At 35.4% G+C, this 21182-nt stretch overlaps 2 protein-coding genes across 2 annotated transcripts; one reads left to right on the plus strand and one right to left on the minus strand.

The window, feature by feature from the left end:
- The first annotated feature begins 2116 nt into the window (after positions 1-2116).
- Positions 2117-3851, plus strand: LOC122829943. Its single transcript, XM_044114877.1, has 6 exons — positions 2117-2295; positions 2375-2520; positions 2653-2714; positions 2820-2933; positions 3204-3302; positions 3629-3851. Exons 1-6 carry the CDS (start codon positions 2176-2178, stop codon positions 3805-3807), a joined length of 720 nt encoding a protein of 239 aa, XP_043970812.1. The 5' UTR covers positions 2117-2175; the 3' UTR covers positions 3808-3851.
- A 9366-nt stretch (positions 3852-13217) lies between these two features.
- chic2 (cysteine-rich hydrophobic domain 2) lies at positions 13218-19471 on the minus strand. Its single transcript, XM_044114878.1, has 6 exons — positions 19117-19471; positions 15503-15557; positions 14565-14720; positions 14385-14441; positions 14250-14309; positions 13218-13426 (listed from the first exon to the last, which is right to left on the minus strand). The coding sequence occupies exons 1-6, from the start codon at positions 19245-19247 to the stop codon at positions 13376-13378; spliced, it is 510 nt and encodes a 169-aa protein (XP_043970813.1). The 5' UTR covers positions 19248-19471; the 3' UTR covers positions 13218-13375.
- Positions 19472-21182: the final 1711 nt, after the last annotated feature.

The raw sequence follows: 21182 nt of genomic DNA on the forward strand, positions 1-21182 counted from the left end.
TTGACTAGTAAGTTTAACTTAGAAATAGCACATATTGGCACTAAGTCCTGTCACTTCTGATTAATCTCTACAAGATTTTTTTCTAAGCTTTAAACCAACATCTCCTTGTAAGTGATTTTTATTTTTTTTTATCAAAGCATAGTTACAATCCTTTCTCTCAACAAATCCCCAACAAGTAACATTTTATTTAGCCACTTCTTCACTTTAATATAGTTTTCTTATGACACAGTCCACATCATCTATTTCTAAGAAACCAGTTAAACGACTTGCATATCACCTAGTTCATAATTTTAAAAGGTTTGCACATTCCTTAAATGACACCAATAGTTATATTCCAACATTTATCGACTACACTGTGCTGTCTGTGTGCTGCAGATGTTGGGTCGGTGGTACTACATCGGGGGGAGTTCTGACATCCCAGGAAGTCGGTCGCTGGCTTACCTACTTTCTGATGCCTGGCTGGACCTGAACGTCACCCCCAAGAGCAACGTTCTCAATATCTTCCAGAGTCAGAGGATGTAAAGTGTCCCTCACAACAACACTGTTAGCTGAATGTTTGCAGAAAGAGAAATATGGATTTATTCATTTTAAGCTGCTGTTCTTCACATAGTTACCCACCCCAGATATGCTTCTGATTTGCAAAACATGCAACATTAATGCAACATACAAGTAGTCTTCAGTGTAAATAACCATAAACCATTGATGTAAATAAGTATAATTCAGAAGGCAGATCTGTCTATGAGTTCCCCAACTTTTCCATGCCATCACCCCCAAACATGGTTAGTTTCCGGGCAAATATACCCTTTGCAAACCCCAAAGGGATTAGCAAAGTCAATATTTAAAGAAACATTGACCCATGAGTTCTTGAGTTTTCCAGGTGAGGCAAAAGCATAGTTTTCACAAGGGAATTAGAACAAATTTTGTTTTAATGTCTCTATAAGATCTTTATACGGTTAGTTTCTGATCACAGGAAAAACTATAAGATCTTGTACCTTTTACATTCCAGATTTGGGACTTGCTCCAGCTTAGTGTACGACGTGATCTTTGAGAACAGCACAATGTTGATCGGTAAGTAAAGAGGAGGCTAACAGGGAGAAAATGAAAAACATTTCTGTTGATACAATCGACTTTGTGCTTTGCGCTGTGTTTGCTGTCCACAGAGCAACCTTTCTACCTCAAAGAGGTCTACCTGTCAACAGAGTGCGCTGGCTGTCTGGTTGCCAAAGAGGATATAATCGCTGCAGACAATTTCACTAGTCTCCTTATGTTTAGTAAGAAACACACTTTACCAAAATAAAAATGGTATATCTTTTTAGAAAGGAACTTCAGAAAGTTTTGGGGGGGGGTTTGTCTGTTTTGATACTAAACACCAATATTAACATGTTGGACAGGCTTTACAAGTAAATCAATTTAGTCTTTTAAAAGGGAACAATTCTATTTTTAGGTAGAAGCAGGAGCGTCTCACCTGCTGCATTGGAACTGGTAAAGAAACAAGCAGAATGCCTTCAAATGCCGCCACCTATAATGTTAAAATCAAACAACGGTAAGAATATCTGCGCTATCTCCCATGTTCCTAAATATGTCGATTGTTAATTGTTGAATATTTTCTATGAAAACAGAAATCTGCTCTGACAACCTCACAACCATCGAGGGTCTCAGCGCCCTCAACTCGATACTAGAGGCGAAGAGGGGATTTCAAGCGGCAAAATTTCTGGATGTTCTTTTTGACATGTTTATAAACTGAAAGAATCCTCTGGTTTTATTCCTCTCTCATAACAATTGTATAAGAAACTGAAGTGTTTGTTGATTTATTTCAATTTTAGAGACCCAGAACTCTGATCCTCTAAAATTGAACAGAAAAAGTTCAATTTTCTATAAATTTTCTGCGGTACACATTATTCTGAATAAAAATCACAATTCCAGAAGTTGTAGTCTTTGTGTATTTTGTTTCTTCCTGCAGTTTAACAGTATCACTGCTTTAGTGTGTGCAGTCCACAGTTTTCATGTTTTTTTCAAGAACTTCTAATGGGATGAGACTTGATTTACTTTTTGATGTTTTCTTATCTCTTCCAACACTAAAGTAAATAATTGAAGCTCCTGATAGCACACGAGGGACGAACCTTGATACCCAAAAGCACAGATGAACAGCCACGACCGACAGTCAACGAGGAAGTCATGATGGAGTCTCTGCATGTAGCTGTCGCTGTGTTCAGTCTTCTGTCTCTCGGACAGACAGCTCCTACAACCAACTGTGACAGTCTTACCCAACAAATTCAGATCTCTGGGAGGGATCAGGTAAGAAGCTCTGAGGGTCTTCAGGTTTTTCTGTATCTGCAGGGTTGACGTAAGCAATCACCCATACAATGTTTTCCAGCTGCTTGGAAGATGGAACTACATAGCAGAGAGCAGCGACATACGCGGATCCAAAGAGTTGTTGGAGATATCCAGGGGGACCGTCTGGTTGAATTACGTCGCTGCTAATGAGGAGAATATCATGATTGGTTCTATGCACCTAAAAACGTGATTTAAACTCTCAGTTTCAGGGTTTTATCTTTGTTTTATATGACCTTTACAAAACAAACACAACTTTATGATCTGCCTATTAAGGTAATGTAAGTGAAAATGTTTCTTAATATTTTTGTTTTGTTGAAGGTTTGGTCAATGCTTCTCTATGACATTTAACTCAACGCTGGAAAGCAACACTCTTACTTTCGGTAGGTGGTGATGATTCTTCTTCCATCACCATATCTAATATGGTTGGCCTTCATGTTCATTGAAGATAAATGCATTTTTAAACATGTTTTCAATTCTTTTTCCAGACTACCCGTACTCCTCGACCGGCTTCCACCTGAAAACAGGCTGTCCTGACTGCAGGGTTGTGTACTCCAACATAACATTTGGAAGAAGCTCATACAGAGCTGTACAGCTTCTGAGTAAGACCAAAAACTTGAAATTTAGGTAGAGAAAAGAGTCACACTGGTCAAATATTTTTGCAACTTTGCAGCAGTTGTAGAAAGTAACAGCTTACCATGTTTAAGTTCTGGTCCAAAGCAAACCATTTTAAGATTACACATATCTGTTTTTTCTAATTTTCTAGAATTCCTGTAGTTCCATGATAATTGTTGTAATTCATGCTTTGTTTTAAAATAATGAAAATGCAGATAAAAAGATTTTAAAAAGATGCTGCATGTTGTGTTTCTCAGGTAGGAGAATGAAGGTTTCTGCTGCTGAGCTGGAGGAGTACAAGAAGCAGGTGGAGTGTTTGAACTTACCAGAAGCTGCCATTCTGGATCCAGAGCAAGGTACAAACTCTCTGTCTGGTTGGGTTAATCATTTTTCCTTTTGTCAATGTAACCCCCAGATTGTAGGTATGTACCAGTATTAAAAGCCTGTCAATTAAAATATTCTTACTTCCATTGTGAATCTCATACTTGGAAGCAGAGTGAGACACTTTAAATTCAAATACATTTCTATTTTACAAAGTTTTGTCAGAGAAGTGTGCTTGGTAGTGACACTACTCATATGTGCCACCACCATACTGAGTCGTGAATCACTACATTGATGATATGATTTTATTGTCTCACATTCCAAAAAGTATAATCAAAATACTTTATTTTCTACCACTCAGGTTTCTGCCCAGATCCCTCTGTCTCCAAAGACTCAAAGAGTTTTGACATGACCAGCTTCATGGGAACCAGCAATATGAGCATGATCGATGAGATTTTCCAAAGTGGTGCAGCAGTAAAGACCTTTTCTGAAGTTTTCTCTCAACTCTCCAGCACTTTAGTAGAAGCGATGGGAAATTAGCATGGAAATGATATTTCACCATAATAAAAAATGGAGAACAAAAATTAACTGACTGTTTTTGTCTGTGGGATCATATTTAGTACTTTATTCTGGTTGACATGTTCACCAGCTACTTCACAGAGGACGAGTTGGATGCAGAGAAATGTTTAAACCCCACCTTCATGTTGTTCTTAAAAGTTGAAGTCAGTGCATGATTTGTACAGGAACCCATTGAATCAGATGCTAACTTCGGTGTTAGGTTTTCTACCTAAAACAACTGAGAACTCGTTTTAGAAAAATACTTTGGAAGTTTTTGAGGTGGATGGAAGTGGAGCAGCACAAAGCTAAAGAGAAAACCATTCAGGTAAAGAATATATACAGTTTTTTCAAAAATTTTAATAGATTTATTTCTTTATTATGGGTTATACTCATTACGGTAACACTTTATTTGAAGGGGTGTGCGTAAGCCTGACACGACGCTATAATAAACATGGCAGAACATCTGTCATAAACATGAAGGAGTGTTAATGAATGTTTATGACTGTTGTCATGAAGGGTCATTCGGTAAATAATGACACTTTTAATGCAAAATTTCTTTAAAAGTTGCATTAAACATCCATTGAATGTGCCAACTTTGCATTAAATTGAGTCTGAGTTATGAAAATAAAAACAACATAAAAAAACCCCAATTGTCTTTGTGAATTTATTTTTTGCAGCAAAGGAAAGTTTACACACACAGCTCTTATATCTCAGAGTATGTAGTTCATGAAACAGAGATGACACTTTCTTTTACACACCAGAAGCAAAATGTTTGACTGTACCTAGATCATAACACACTGAAAGACATGTGTATCAGGAAAACAATTCCAAATATGATGAGCATTTCTGGAATCAACATGATGAGAACAAGGTAACAAAAAAGATGGTCACATAATTAATCTCTTGCTGACATGCAGGACTTCAGATACTGCTATTTCCCTTGGTTACACACAGTTCATTCAGAGAGATCAATGTTAAAAGTGACTTTTCCACTTCATGAGTTTCAGTTTTAGAGTCAGTTTATTGTAGTTAATTCCCATCATCTGACTGATTTATAAACTTTACTGGTAAGAGACAACTCTCCAAATTAAGCTTTTCATTATTTAAAAGTAAATCTTACTTGTCACCTAAACAAATTTGTCAAAAACCTGTCAAAAAAATCAACCTCTGTTCCATTCAAGAACAGAGCGGTAATCACAATATTGTAGTTTGTGCTGTAAACATATGGAGAAAGTCTGAATTTTCAAAGTTTTCAAAGTGAAAAACTTGGCTGTTATTGAACACAGCCAGTCTTTCATATTAAGTGGCTGTAAAAAAAAAAAAGATGTAGATGTTTGGAGAAGACTGAATGAAAAAAGTAATTGAAATACAAACAAGAACATTTTAAAATGTGATTATCAAGACTACAACACTTCACTGCAACTACTACAACACTGAATGGATGGATGGATGGATGGATGGATGGATGGATGGATGGATGGATGGATGGATGGATGGATGGATGGATGGATGGATGGATGGACGGACAGATGGATGGATGGACGGATGGACGGATAACAGGAGGATCTTCTATGGATGAAAAAAAGCAACCTTAACCCTTTAACCAAAAATATCTCCAAAAGGTGCAAAAAATTAGTCTTGAAACTCTTTAAAACTAAAGAACAAGTTAGTTTTAAGTGTCAATGCTGGGAAGAAATGCTGTTTTTCTTCAAATACTGTGATCCATTAATCTGATCTTTTGCAACATTTAAAAACACACTATTTTCCCCTTTTCTAGGCCCCACAAAAACAAGGACCATGTGACTGAAACTGACATTTGTTTTTAATCTATTGCGACACTAAAATAAATAATGGGGCCCCTATCAGTCCACAGGTCCTGAACCTTGTTAATTTAAAGCACCCTCAGAAGCCAGGACGGAGACATACAGCGAGTCGGCCATGATGGAGTCTCTTCAGGTAGCCGTGGTTGTGTTCAGTCTTCTGTCTCTCGGACAGACAGCTCCTGTGACCAGCTGTGAAAATATGACCCAACCAATTCATCACCCTGAGAGGGATAAAGTAAGATCATCGTCTACTCCTTAACAGATTCTGTGTTGCAGTGATGTTGATTGATTGTATTTATCAAAACTTTGTGGGTTTTTATTTGTCTTCCAGGTGCTTGGAAGATGGAACTTTGTGGTATTTGCCTCAGCCGTGCCTTTAATTTTGCCGATATCCATCTGGGTGGATGTCAAGGCTATTACTCAGGATGACAAAATCATCACCACGCAGCACCCAAAAATGTAATTTCAAAACTCAAGTTATAGTATTTTAGTTCATTCAAAATTTTTAAGCAATTTATTCCTAACAAAAGTTTTCTCCTGTTAAAGGTCCGACACTTGCCAGAGAGTTGATAACAACATAACTCTGACAAACAACATGTTGTTTTCAGGTGGGTGGCAACTGGTGCTGACCATTACGCAAACACACTGATCCTTGTATTCAGTGGTGGAAAAACACTTTTTAATTATGCTGTGCATGTTTGTGTTTTCAGAGCTACCTTTTGCCTACCGTGCCTCATTTCTGCCAACTTCCTGCCCAGATTGCATTCTTCTAGATGTCAACTACACTGGACGTTCATCGTTCAGGAGCCTGGAGCTTATAAGTGAGAATAAAAGCACCAAGTCGGATCAAATAAGCTTAGAACAATCCGTTCTTCATAGAGTGAACTGTTACATGAGAAGCAAAAGGTTTTCACTTGTCACTAGATAAATTGAACAACATCAAATGACAGCAGACAGTCATTTTTTTCAACTCTCTTCTGCTCTTTCTGTCTTTAGCTTTCTTTTGCTCTCTTTCTCTCCGGCTCTGTCTCTCTTTTTAGATGTCTTCAGTTTTCTTTTTATTTCTCTCCAGCTCCATGTCTCTCTCTTCTGTTCTGTTCAACATCTTCTGACGTATTCATTCAGCAAATTAGCATTCTCAAGAATGTTTCTCATGGAACAGCAATTTTTTTTTAATACTTTTTACACTTACTTAAAACTAAAACCAGACTTTCAAGTTTCTTTATTCTTTGGCATGTGTATTAACAGAACATTTAGCAAAAAACAAAAAAAAAAAACATAAACTTTTGCTCAGAGCAGACAAACACTGTAGTCAATAAAAAATTGAACACAGAGCCACCTTTGTTTTAACATCAGTATGTCTCATTTAAGTTCTTAAAATCTTTAGGATACTGTTTTCTCTGTCTCAGGTAGAAGAACTGCAGTGAAGGATCATGAGATGGAAGAGTTTAAGAAGCAGGCCGAGTGTCTGAACTTGGGATTAGTTGAAATCCAGGATCCCAGCACAGGTGCGAAAACTAATTCAATCATAAATGTTTATGTTGTTTCTTCAAAAGTGTAACTCCTGGGATTGTATGTTAGTAGAGTACTGTTTTAACATTATTTCCCTTGATGTAAACCCTACTCCTATAGTTTCACTTTGTATAAAGTAATGTAATTATATTGTCTCTATTTTGCCCTTATGTGAAAAAGTATCCAAATCTCCTTGAACTAAAATTTGTCCTGATACAATCTCAATCTTGAATGTCGTTGTTGGGATTTTTATATAATAGATAAATACAAAGTAGTGCAGAAGATAGATAGAAGATAAATTACACAAAATGTTACTAATTTGTTTACCTTTTTCGGAAACATGACAATTGTATTTTCATTGGGTAAAGCTCAATTTCTTTTCCCTTCATCTTTGACGAGCTTCCCTTTCTTCAATGAAGAAAAGAATCAATGAAACGTGGGTTTACGGTGGGAGTAACTATGACTCTTTCGCCACAGTAGCTAAATGCATCATCATCTAATTAGATGATGGATGAACGATATTCCCACAATCTGTAACTCCCATCCAGCAAAACCACAGCCAAGGGAACAGGCTTGGCAGAATGAAAGAGGAAAGAAGACCCTGTTGAGCTCAACAGCTGCCCCCACCAAGCTCACCATTTATTTTTCATCTATTTGTTTTTTCTAAAGCCATGTGTCATTTTTTTTGTTAATTTTATAACGATATACTCACTCTAATTGGTCCAATGTGACAGGATATAGAAGCTTACCAAGTATGAATACTTTTGTAAGGCATGACATAATGTTCATTTATACTTCATTCATAGCTGAAATTAAAAGTTGAGTGGGACAAATATCCAAAGAGAAAAGCTGAGATCAAATCCAGTCAGTGAATCTGATGGTATTTGTGTTCTCAAATAGATGCTACATTTGAAACCCCCTCTAAAAATGCTTTTTACTACCTATTTTTATCAAACAGCAAATAAACCTTAAAATGTTTCAATATCCATAGTGAAAATGGTCTCACACAGAAGCTTACATTCAAGTTTTTCCTCATTATTTCTTGTGGGTTTCAGCCAATCAGTTCAAAGGAAAGTAAATAGTGCTCCTGCATTGGCTGCTTTCCTAATCCCAGCCAATTGCATGTCAAGCAGCACAGCGCCTAAGATGACTTAGATATGGTATAGAAAAAAAATATGCAAATTAGCGACTTTTCAGTGAAGAATTTGGAGTTATGTTTTACACAAAAATATGCGAAAACTATGTGGGTGACCACTGTTTATGTTGTTTTGTTGTGTATCTTCTGAGAAACAAACTTGATTTTTTTTTTCTAATCAAATGAAATTAATAAATGATTTTCTGCTCCTCAGGATTTTGCGAAGATAAACAAAGTGATCCGTGATCAGGTGGGGAAGACCTGTGATCTGGAGGCCAAACTCAATTAATCTCAAGTTTCCTCTGGAAATATGTTAATTGATGTCTTTTCACCAGCCAACGACTGTGGACTGAAAGCAATAGAAAAGCTGGATGTCAAGAAATAGCTTGTCGGGTGTGTAGAAAATGAGATCTTCCCTTACAATAAAGATGTTGAGCAATAAAGAATCGTGTGTGACACTTGGAATCTTTAATTACTCGAAATAGCAGCTCGAATTTTATTCTCCTAAAAAAACCTCCCAAGTACAAAAGGAAATGTGATGACAGTTATAAGAGCTTAGAAAAAATAAATATGTAAATTTTGCGGCAAATCTTCTGATTAGTAATCAAACCACTACACTTACCCTAGTGAGAAAAATATATACTTTAGTATATTTCAAATATACTCACATTTGTGAAAGTACATTTTAAGTATACTAAGTATTAAGTGTACTACCTATAAAAATATATGAAGTATACTAAATGTATGCTTGTACTAATTTTGACATCATAACTTTACACACTTAAGTATAATTGTACCAAAATACACTTTTAAGGAATACATTAAATAAAAATATGCTTTAAGTGAACAAAATATGAATTTGCCTAAGTGTAAATATACATTTGCTCAAGTGTATATAATCATACTACTGATATATAAAATATGTAATGCCAATATACTTAAAATACATATAAATATATTGTAAAAATAATCCAATCACAAAAACAGTACACTCAAAATATACTAATCAAACACATTTATATTGCATAAAAAGCAATATACTTAAAATACACTAAGTTTAACTTAAGTTGTCCAAAAAAAGTACATTGAAGTGCATTTAGTACACTTTAAATTGTGCTTTAATACAATTCAAATACTATTAAAATGCACTATGCACAAAATTAGTTGATCTAAAATGTCACAGTTTAATTTCATTAATCCTAAGTGAACTTGAAGTATACTCATGATTAGTCTGACTTAAAGTATGCTCAAGTATGCTAAAATGTAACATACTTAGTATATTTATTTTTCAGCAGGGTCCTCACATGCTGTCAGCTCCAGGAATAAAGTAAATAAATATATATATATATATATATATATATATATATATATATATATATATATATATATATATATATATATATATATATATATATATATATATATATATATATATATATATATATATATATGAAACTAAACGGTTATGAATTAAAATTACCATCAAGTTTAGGGTATAAACTAGAGGAAGTGTTTTTTTAAAATCACAAAATGCTTTTGAGAAATGTATTTAAAAAAAAAAGTCTCTAAAAGTTGTGATGAAATCTGATGGTTTTTTGATTTTAATTAAAGCTCTTAACACTTGGCACCGCACAATAGTTTCAGTGTTAATGTCAATATTTTGATCATCCAACCAATGTCGCCTGTGTTTTATATTATTGGCTCAGCATAATTTTAATAAAACATAATGTTTTTCACAGGGAGAAGCTTCTAGTGTGTAAAAAATGTACGGCTTTGATTTGGAAGGATATCGATACATCTAGTGCCACCTAGTGGTTAAAGCATGTATCGTCCTGTTTACCACATTAGGAAATCCAAACAATGTCTTTTTGAGAAGATCTGGGATCATTTAATCAACTTCATTAAGAATTTCACTTGAAGCTCATTGGACTCTTGAATGTGTGACATGATGAACAGAAGTGCACAATTGCCCATTTCTTATGAGAAGACATGTTAACAATAGTTTTTTGCTTTGGTTTATTTATTTTTCAATTTAGTCTTTCTTTTTCTCTGTTCAGATTTATTGCAAACTTAAAATTGGCTTACAGTGTCATGGACATGAAGATTTTATAAAAGAAATTCGTCTTAACAAAGAGAGATGGTAAAAATAAAGAATAACCTGAACATCATCAATAATGAGGAAGAAAGTTGTCCACTTTCTTTTTATTGGTAGTTTTATAACTGTACATATATCTACATGTGTATATATCTTTTTCTCCCTCACGCAGTCACACACATACAGATTACACTCTGGATCATATAAAAATGACGCATTTCTGTGTAGAACTCAATCACACAATCAGCAATACGAAATCAATATGCATCTGGCATTCACTGTGCGCATACCAAAATATAAAAACAAAGTAAACACCTTATGCCTTGATTTACAAAAAGCAGAGGACAATCAAAAGTAGAAAAGTGACAGATGAACCAAAAATGCCAACCAGCAAGACAGCTGATTTTTCTTTTATCCTCTTAAGATATAAACTAATACTTTTCTGTGTGGGTTGGTGAAAGCGTGTGCTTCTGAACAGAAAGACCAGAGACATCAGGAAGCTTAATCAACTTTGACTTTTTTTCTTTTTTTTTTTTAACGTTCTTCATCTCAAAACAAACTAGATGCATAATTTTACAGTTATTCAAGTAATGTGTGGTCTACACATGATACCCTGTCACAACTGTGGAAAATAAATGACAAGATTATTAATGCTACATTTTATTATTTATGTCCCCTGAGTGCCACCTATACAATCACCGGAGCTAAAACAGGGTGGCTTTGTTCAAATTCCACAGATATATGTATACATAATCTCAGTAAACATATATGGATGTTTGGACACTGGTCTGCAGTCTGTGTCAGTCCCAACTTATCTCTTTATCAAATGCTGAGTATGCCATCAAACTGACTGGTGCTTTGAGTTGTGACATGTGACATGGAAGCAGTTTTACACAAAGTCAATGAAGTTAAATCGTTGCTGAATTTAAAACAAATCATTTTAATTTAGGTGCCATAAATTTGCTACTAATATTCTACAATGGGCGCTAGATATTTTGTTTTCTCTCTTCTCGGGTAGGTGTGGGCAGATTTAAAGAATGAATGGACACCAAGGCTTTTATTCCATGAAAAATAACCAGAGAGAGTTTATTTCTCTCCATTCTGAATATTCAGAACAACAGAGCTGTCATCTACCTGAAAAAAGGCCACTACACTTCCGCTTGTTTGCAAGAAGAAAAAAAAGATGCTGTTTAGAAACATTGCTGGTAATGAAAAGCTGTGAGCATCATGTCTGGTATACAGCAAACTGCAGGATAGCTACCTTAGCAGATAGCACAACTAACTGTGCTATCTGCTAAGGTAGCATAACAATCATCAGATTGTTATGCTACCTGTGTCACTGCAACAAGGCATAAATAAAACAAGGTACTGCATGATGCACAGTCAGCACATTTTAAAACCTAACTGTAGATTTAAATGGGTTTTTTTTGTAGCTGCAGCTGTTTTTAAAGACATTGTTTTTTTAGACATTGATTTCAATTTTTGTGTGGGTCGATGAAAATGTGGTGTTTCACTCAGTCTCATATCGGCCCACACTTACTCCCACATCTGTGATGCATTCAAGCTCTAAACAGAAAGAGTGACACCTTTAAAATTCCTATATTCACCAAGTAATTACTGTCTTTTATTCAGCTCAACATCAAACTAATGATGGCAGAAGCAAGTGAACATGGGGGTAAAAAAAAAAAACAAGGATGCTACGATGAATCTTTGTAGGTTTTCCAACTTAAGAAGCCTTTTTATGGTTTAAAAAAAGAACAAATATGTACTAGTGCAACGTTTAATTCATGTTTCCAGTTTGGGACGAGTCTTCTTAATTTAAACGCCTGAACTTATAAATTGAGACATCAGAAACAGCAGAGCTCTGACTCCTGTTTTGGACTCAAACACTTGGAAACAAGTTAAGCTCTGCGTTTTAGTGACACAGGACACAGAAAGGAGTGCAGGACTCAGAGAGAGTGCTTCAATGTTGACACTTAACCATAAATTTAACAAAACAACCAAAAGTTTCCAAGAACAGTTACATAAACCAACAAAAAATCATAATAGGTAAAAAAAAAAAATAAATAAATAAAAAAAAAACACTAAGAAATAAATCTATTTCTTTCTGAGGTGTGATTTTTCTGTATTTCCATTTTGATTGCTTGTTTCTCTGTCTGACCCACACATGCACACTTGAACAAAAACAGTAAACAAAACAAAAAAGATCCATAAAACAAAGAAAAACAGCGAAAGAAACCTTTTGTCTCGTCATTACCCCGTTGCTGGGTGACCAGTCCATCACTTGGACACAAACAACATTGAAATCTAATTGCTTTGGGTGAACTGTGTAGCACAAAGACCCATTTATATAGTATAAACAGTGCAGTCAGAATGTGTGATTGTCACTGGTTGTGCGCAGGGCAAGAAGATATCCAACGGATGAGGAGTGAACTTTGACATGTTCCTGTGGGACTAGTCTGCCTACTTCACATTTATCTGGATGAACTCTCATGTTTCGCTCCATCTTGTATCCAAAGCACAGATTCAGGGCATGAATCCAACAGCTCTTAAACCAAGGAAGCCTGTGAAGTTTGTTGGAAGTCTGGCTGTGCTGTGTGCTTAGTTTAGGGACGAAGGTGACAAACGTCCAGTTTTTGTCTCACAGAACTCAACTTGAGCGTCCAGTCTTCTGTAGGAGCTTTAAAAGCAGTGTCCCTGCAAAAGGCTGCTTCTCCTCTGATGAGGGTCAGCAGCAGCTCAACAGAGCACAAGTTTGACCAAACGGTCAAATTTTAATGGCAAGTTCCCTCAAAAAAAAAAAAAAAAAAAAAGCAAGGGCCTGCTGGATTTGTAAACAAGGATGCAGAACAGGTATATTTGTGAAAAGAGGGGCGACAATGTAAACACTAGTGGAGTTTTTCAGAGGGAGGAGTTTCACAGCCATTGTAACTTTAGGAGAAAACTGGGCAGCGGTGGAGGTTTTTTGGCTCTTCTGTCGTCTCATCAGTCTGGTTTGAAGATGGGGATCTTGGGAAGGAACTCTATTAGGATTACCTGCAGGTCAGAAAACAAAAAGGTTGTAAGCTACAACTCAAAGATGAACAAGAAACCATAGTTAGAGTAGTTTTTTTTAATTCCTGACACTGATGCCACTCCTCAGACCTTACATGTCCATCGTGTGGCAGTGAAACGTAATGTGCAACATTGCTTATAGGAAACAGAGCTGAACATTCAGGACACATAAAGACAAGTTTAAAGTCGGTCTTCTGCCACAAGAAGAACATTTCCAGGACTAATGGACTAATGTTCCAACAAGATTTTGAGAAACTCGTCCATGAGTTTATTTTTAGTAGAATTGACAAGTCTGTTGGAAAAAGGTGTTTATAGTTAATAATTTAGAAAAAAATGATAATATTCCTTTGCAGATTTAGGATTAAGTCTTGAACGTCTTACAATTTAATGACTAATGTTTCAGCTGCTTTCTGTATTGCCCTCTTTACACCTACATATGTCTCAATTTGTGGCCACAGCAGACAATTCAAGTTTCTTTCTCTGTTAAGGTCACTGTAAAGGGTAAAAATTAGATGGCTTGAAATATTTATATCTATTTTTACATAGTTTAATAAAAAAAACTATTTCAAACATCTGTTAAACATATTTTCACAGAAAATATGAAAAAGTATAATTTCTTCACCTGAAATTGCTACAATGGAAAAGTACTGCTAACCTATTTCCACAAATTATTCAGTTTTTCCTAAACTTTCAACAACCTTCATTTCTTTTGCAGTGATTGGTGCTTATAGATCCTGTAAATGTATTTTTAAGCACTGCTTTAACATATATGCTCATAAAACAATAAAACCAGACTTATACTCACATATTCCATCATGTTGTTGGTCTCACACTTCCTTTTGCTAAGTTTCCAATGCAAACACAACTGCAAAACGAGGGAAATAATGATATGAGATTTTGCACATTTTCAAACCCAGCGTCTACCAGCACGCTCCCCTACCTTGTGATAAAGTCTGTTGTTTTCCCACTCTAAAAGTTTCTCTATTGATCTTCTAGTCTGTGAGGAGGGAAAAACAAAACGCTGCATAATGAAAACAATGTTTGCTGCTGCAGCAAATCCAACACAGCTACGTTTGAGATGCATGCAAGTGAAAGTCAGCGTGGACTGCCTGCCTCCTACCCTTTTGCTGAGGCAGATGACCGGCCACAAGCTGAAGCCCAGAGTGCAGCAGCAGCAGAGGCAGCCGCACAGCAGCCATCGCACGTTCACTGGGAGCGTCTTCCTCAGGCAGCTGTTCACTCGATTGATACTGGCTTTGAATTCTTCTGGCGCCACCTGCAGGAGGCCAAACAACTGTAAATACAGTCTTATCTGACACACTTACTGACATTATGTAAGTAAGTCATTTGTATTTCTTGTACGAGAACAAATATTTATTGTATTTTTCTATGTAAATATAGACAGAAAGAAGATAACTGAAATTAGGCCTGAAACTAAAAAAATGGATTAATAGCAATAAATCAATTATTAAATAATCATTTAATTATTAACTGGAGTATACAGACTCAAAAAAAAGGCAACTTGCTGGACGAACAACACATTCAGAGCAGATATTAAACCAATACTGTACAAAAAACATATAGGTTTTGCATTTAAGATAAGCAATCTGTCTGTAAATAAAAATTCTCTTTTTAGCTTCTACTGATTCAAGTTCCTATCAAGCATCATTTGCTATCCAATTATCAGATCCAATCAGACCTACACTGTAAGAATGCTAAATCAAGAATAAAGGGCTAAACTTTTGTTAGAAGTCATTTCAGCTGCAAATGATAAACCTAAACTAAACAAATGCTCTGTTATTTCTTTTCAGGCAATAAAAATGTAAAAAAGGCATTTAAAAAAATGGGAAAAAAATTGCATAGAATAGAACAGAGATGGCATATTTTTTGGAGCTTCTGGTAGATGGAAGTCAAGTAATGCAGAAAATATCTGGTGAGCCACCACCCCCATTCTACATGGGCCTGTGATGCGTTGATGTGCGAATCCTGCCGGTTCCACCAGTCCCGCTGTGAACATGTATGGATATAAGTAAGAGAGGGTATTTGTCACACACTCACCTTCCCTGTAAGTGCTGAAGGAAATTCCGACTCAAATTTGTTACTAAGTCCAAACCTGTGAAGTAAAAAAAAAACATTTTAACTCAACTTAATCAAAGTAGACTTGATGGAATAATCATTATTCATTTATTATGGATCAGGAAAGATGGTCTGATTTGTGTATTCCAGTGAAGTGTTCAAGACGTGACAACATTTCATTCCATCAGCTCTGATTCATGATCAGCAGGTCAAATACAAACAAATGGGACCAACCAGATTACAAGAGAACCTAAACAAGTCAGTCGATTTTATAGGTTTTATTTAGAAAACTGAGATAGGTCAAAATCAGAGACAGCAGATCAGACTATTGTAGGTACTAAATATGAATATATTTTTAAGCTTTTTACTTTTGTTTCACTTTAACTACAAACTTTTATAATTTTGAGCCACCTTTGCACTACGTCTTTGTTATCTGACCTATTGCTGCCAACATTGTTTCACTGAACTGCCTTACGTGTGGGATAACAATAAAGCTTATCTTATCTTGAAATGAAACCATAAATTACCACCAGCCAGTAAAAACCCTAATCAGTTCTCATTTAGTTTATCAACCTTACTAAACTTATTAAGAACCTTTGGAGTTTCCTCAAGCAGAAGATCTGAGGGTGGGATGCAGTTCATATCAAACAGCAGCTCTAGGAAGGTTTTCTGACATCCTGCAAAGAAATTCCAGCAGAAACTTTCCACAAACTCACAAGTTCAATGGATGCAAGAATTGTGCTGTGACATCAAAGAAGTGGTTCTATGTTAACATGTAACTCAGGCTGTTAAGATGTTTTTGATTTAAATAGCTTTTGATTTTAGCACATGTGACCACTTAATGCTGCACATTCAAAGAATGACAGTTTGCAGTTCTTTATAATCCATAAAATGTTTAGAAAATCTGCTGTGCATAATAATTTGGAACAGTGCATTTTGAGTGTTTTATTTTTGAAAAAAAAAAGAAAAAAAAAACACGCTGTTCTCATGGGGAGCTTTGTTCAGTAAAATTTTATTTATACTGTAATAGTTCAGGACTTGAAAATTATATTGACCATCATTCGCATTGACCATTTAAGAAAATCTGAGAAAATATCACTTGCATAATAATTTGGAATATGGTGTAAATGTTGAAATAAAACTCTTAAAATGTGCCTTAAGAAAAGGAAAACTCCTGCACAAATCACTGTAATGTAATGGTTGTAAAACAATAAATAGTCAGTATCTTTGGACCCATGATTGGTGACTGGTAATATAACCGGCTACTTAGGATAACAAAGGCTAGGAGAGAAAAAAAAATTCAGTACAGTTTTTCATAACTGCATGAAGGAATGTTTCCTTTAAAAATGCAGCTGAATTCTTTTGTGCAAAGGATTAAGTCGCTTTAAGGAATTCCTCAAGTATAAAAGGATTAAGAGGAGAGACTTGCATACTTAAGATTTTTAAGTAATCTCTGGTCCTGACTGTGGCATTCAGCTACAGCCTATTCAATCACAAGCCAACAGTGCAAAGTATCTGCAGTCACACAATGGCAGAAAAATATTTCCTGAATACATAAACAATTAAAGTCTAGACGCTCACCACAGACCGTCGAGCAAATTAATTTACAACTTCACCGAGTCTCAGTGCTCTTGTGATGTGAAAGCTCAGATGTTTTTAAATATTTTTGACTATTTTATGAAAATGTTACCCAGTTCCACAAGCAGGTCAGATTGTTCACAACAAGAAAAAGCCACCTATAAATTATAAAGATTCCTTTTCTATCCAAAGGACTAAGGCCTTGTGCACACACATCTGGGTCTTTATAAAGAGAAATATCTCCACCACATTGCTTGAAAAAAAAATATATTGTCCACATGGGATTAGTTTCAGAAAGGTTTTCAACCACAAGAATTATTATTATTATTATTCTAAACATATAATTCTTAACTCCAATGTTATTGATATCAGCCAAAATTTTCAATCAGTGTCCCCAACAGTAACATATATTAACTATTACAGAAGTGTTTAAAATAAAGTCAGAGGGAGGACACAGATTTAAGAATCTATTTTTTTTTATATTTTCTAAACCATCACAAAACATCAGAGCAAGAGAGACCAATAGACAACGGACATTAAGGTTGAATGGATTAAAGCTAAGATGGGCCGTTTCATTCTTTTGAGCTTTCAACCTCTTAAGGAACATTATGGATTTGGAAACGTTGGCAGCCTTTTTAAAAACTAAGAGTTAAGCAGCAGAAAACCTAAAGGGAATAGAACCAGAGACGGTGGTTTTTGCAGTGATGGCTACAACAGTCTCCATTACAAGATGCTACAGCCAATTAAAACATCAAGTCTATAATCAGTCAGTCTCTTTCTCTCTGCTCTCTTAGGGCATGACACCACCTCTGGGCTCCACATAAATAATTAATGTCTGATCAAGGAAGGACGGAAGGCTCCAATAGTATCTTAAATGTTGTGTTTATAGTTCTTAGAGAAATCTATATCGTCATATAAATGCTTTACAAATTTAAGATCAGATATCTGTCACAAAATTCTAATCAACGTATCTGTAAAATCTACCCACATATCTGTCCCAGGACAGATTTACATTCAGACTGCTAAACATACCTCTGACATTGAAACTGAATCTAAATCCATCCTCAATTTGTCCTTTATACAGGTTTTTAGCACAGCTCACTCCAACTATTTGTAGTCTTTCTTTTTTAGATGGTTGAGGTTGGATTCATCTTGTTTTTGTTTTTTTGTTTAATTGTATTTTGAAAAATGTGTCATGTCTAGTTTGCTGACTGTTTCCTTCTCTCATTTTGTTTTTCCCCACTTGTCCCTCAAACATTCTTTACTTCCATCAGTTTTAATCAGCTTACAGCAAAACCATTGTTTTATTGTTACGTTTACAGGATTCCACTTGTCTTTTTAGGTTGTTGCATTTTCTGCAAGAGTATGGGTTTCCCCCCCTCTGATTCACTTTAAGAATGTTTAATCATATTAAAGTTATTAATAATTACCGAATTCCTGTTTTTGTGTTCTATTTAGTGAGTTACTTTGCCTGTAGCTCAGGTCAGATTTACACAAACTGACTACCGGTAGTCTAAATATATGGTGTCTATTTAACTTTAAAATCTTTATGCAAAGCTAAAAAATTCATCTTGACAACTAATCTTGTTAAACAATTTAGATTAATCTTCTTAAATCTGTACAACTGGCCATAAAATGTTGACGTATATATATGCTGACGTAGACAGGCTCCTAAATTGTACAGGTCAATATTTGGATATACGGATATTTAGGCTAAAACAAAGTCCGTAAAAGTGTCAGCGCACAGTAGCTGTTTTTGTCAGCGGTTAAAACGACACTATTAAGCTATAGGTGGGAGGCTGGTAGCGGGTAAATCTCCATTGTCAAAATATAAATGTCATGAGCAGCTCCACTTTCCTTCCTTATTCAGCCTGCTGGGTTAAGTTAGCAGCTAGCTGACTTAGCTAGTGCTAACATTGTGCTAATAGTTTTACCCGGAAGACTGCGGATGCTTGATTATTTCCTCGGTAAAGACAAGGGGTCCCTTATTAAAGCAATGGGCTTCACCGGTCACTTACACCGTGACGTGGCCGGACCCTCGAACCACCACCGGGTCCGGAGCGTACTTGAGGAGCTGTTCCTCTGCGGCCCTGTCCTCGTCCTCTTCTTCCTCCTCCTCTTCGTAGATTTCATCAAAGTCCTCCATCATCGCTCCCCGGCAGTGACACCGGGAGAAACACGGTGCCGACAAACAGAGAAACCTTTCCTAAAATACAGACCCAAGACAAAACGGAGAGGACGGGTACAAAAATATGAAGTAGTTCACATATCGCCTCAGCGAGCTCCGGAACAAAACATCAACATCCGCCGCTGGAACAGCACGACACCGGAAGAGGGACGGAGACTCTTTTTTTTCCATTACTTTTTTTTTTTTTTTTTTTTTTTTTTCAGTTATTTGTAAATTTACATTTCAAACAAAATACAAATGTTGAACGTAATTTTCGTAAGAAAATAAATATTTTAAAAAATGCATGTCTTTAAAATTGATTTTAGTTGTGTATTTTCCGTTATGTGTTTCAGTAGTACAGTAATCAGTAAGACTTTGTATCCTGAGGATTTTTCATTTCATCAAATAAAATACAACGTGGTTTTACAGAAACTGAAACAAAAAACAAGTCGACTAAATTTTGCTATTATTTGTAATTTCAGCAACAAAACAATTCAATGTGATATGCATGACATAAATATAACCAAACAAACATAAAAGAAACATTACCTTACAATAGTAACAAAAGAGAAGTAATTATACGTAATCTGGGCTAGAATCACTTATAGTTCAGTTAATGTTTGAACAAAGGTAACTCTAAACAAATAGCTTTTTAGCCTTAGGAGTTTCAGCAGTTTGGGAGTTTTGTTTTATTTTTTGGAAGTTTGTTCCAAATTAGAGGAGCATGAAAAATGAATACTGCATCTTCTTGCTTTGTTCAGATTCTGGTGCTGCAGAGTAGATGGTAACCAGAACACCTGAGTAGTCTGGAAGGTTGATACAATGTCAACTGTTCCTTAATGTATTTGGTGCTAACCCATTCAGTAATTTATGAACTAATAAATGTATTTTAAAGTCTTCTCTAAACTACAGGGAGCCAATGTAAGGACTTTAGAACCGGAGTGATGTGCTTTATTCTGTGAGAATGTGAGCAACAGCATTCTGAATTAGCTCCAGCTGTCTGATTGACTTTTTAGACTGACCTGGAGGTACTGTTGCAGTAATAAATTTTTTAAAGATAAACAGATGAATGAGTTTCTCAAGATTTTACGATTTACTGGATCGTAATATTAGCAAAGAGTACTAATGGGCAGTTTGTTAGAGTTGAGCGTGTGTAGAAGATTTACATGAGGACACCACATGTTATTGCTTGTTCACTTACATAGTGATATTTTACATAGTTGCTTTGTTCAGATACGTTCACACCAGTTTCACTGACTGCAAGCTCAGATTGGCGACACATTATATGAGACCTTAATGCTGTTGTTGAGGAAAAACTGCAGGAAAGGTAAAGAGTTTTGACCAATATCTATATTTTTAAAAAAGCCCTAACTAATAGCTATGTCAATATATTGGAAATTTCCAACAATGATCATATTAATAAAAATTCAACAAATATAATAAGATGTGAATTATAAGCCTTTTAGAAGCATTGGCATCTGGGAATTCTAAACACATTTAAGTTTAACCAAAGCAAATAGACAAAAAGTAATTTCTTTTATTTATGATGAAATCTAAAACAATGCTAAAAACTTCTTTAAAAGATACTTACTGTAGGAATATTGTATTAAAATACAACAAAATAAAGCAAATTTTCAAAACTAAAAGCTTGTTAAAGCGGATTTTAAATTGCACAAATATCTAATGCACAGGTTTTAAAATGGGTATGATATAAGTTCTCTTTCTGTTTCCTCATGAGCATTCTTGCAGCAGAATTTTGTAATAACTGTTTTAGGAAAACCAGAAAAAATATATTCAGCCTGTTATTCTCCACAATGGAGTGTGGGACAAACAGACAGGGAATGTTCTTAATAAAACACATTGATTGAAACATATTTAATACAATGTAAAACCATTTAAATTTTGTTTGGATATATC

Source organism: Gambusia affinis, linkage group LG04, assembly GCF_019740435.1.
Source record: "Gambusia affinis linkage group LG04, SWU_Gaff_1.0, whole genome shotgun sequence".
Classification (NCBI taxonomy): Eukaryota; Metazoa; Chordata; class Actinopteri; order Cyprinodontiformes; family Poeciliidae; genus Gambusia; species Gambusia affinis.

Excerpts from the sequence above, each read along its gene's own strand:
- LOC122829943 (XM_044114877.1), top strand. The coding sequence starts at position 2,176 with ATGATGGAGTCTCTGCATGTAGCTGTCGCTGTGTTCAGTCTTCTGTCT. Across the intron at positions 2,934-3,203 it reads CAGAGCTGTACAGCTTCTGA|GTAGGAGAATGAAGGTTTCT; the intron begins GTAAGACCAAAA and ends TGTGTTTCTCAG. Across the intron at positions 3,303-3,628 it reads CATTCTGGATCCAGAGCAAG|GTTTCTGCCCAGATCCCTCT; the intron begins GTACAAACTCTC and ends TCTACCACTCAG.
- chic2 (XM_044114878.1), bottom strand. The coding sequence starts at position 19,247 with ATGATGGAGGACTTTGATGAAATCTACGAAGAGGAGGAGGAAGAAGAG. Across the intron at positions 14,310-14,384 it reads ACAACAGACTTTATCACAAG|TTGTGTTTGCATTGGAAACT; the intron begins GTAGGGGAGCGT and ends CTCGTTTTGCAG. Across the intron at positions 13,427-14,249 it reads CCAACAACATGATGGAATAT|GTAATCCTAATAGAGTTCCT; the intron begins GTGAGTATAAGT and ends TCTGACCTGCAG.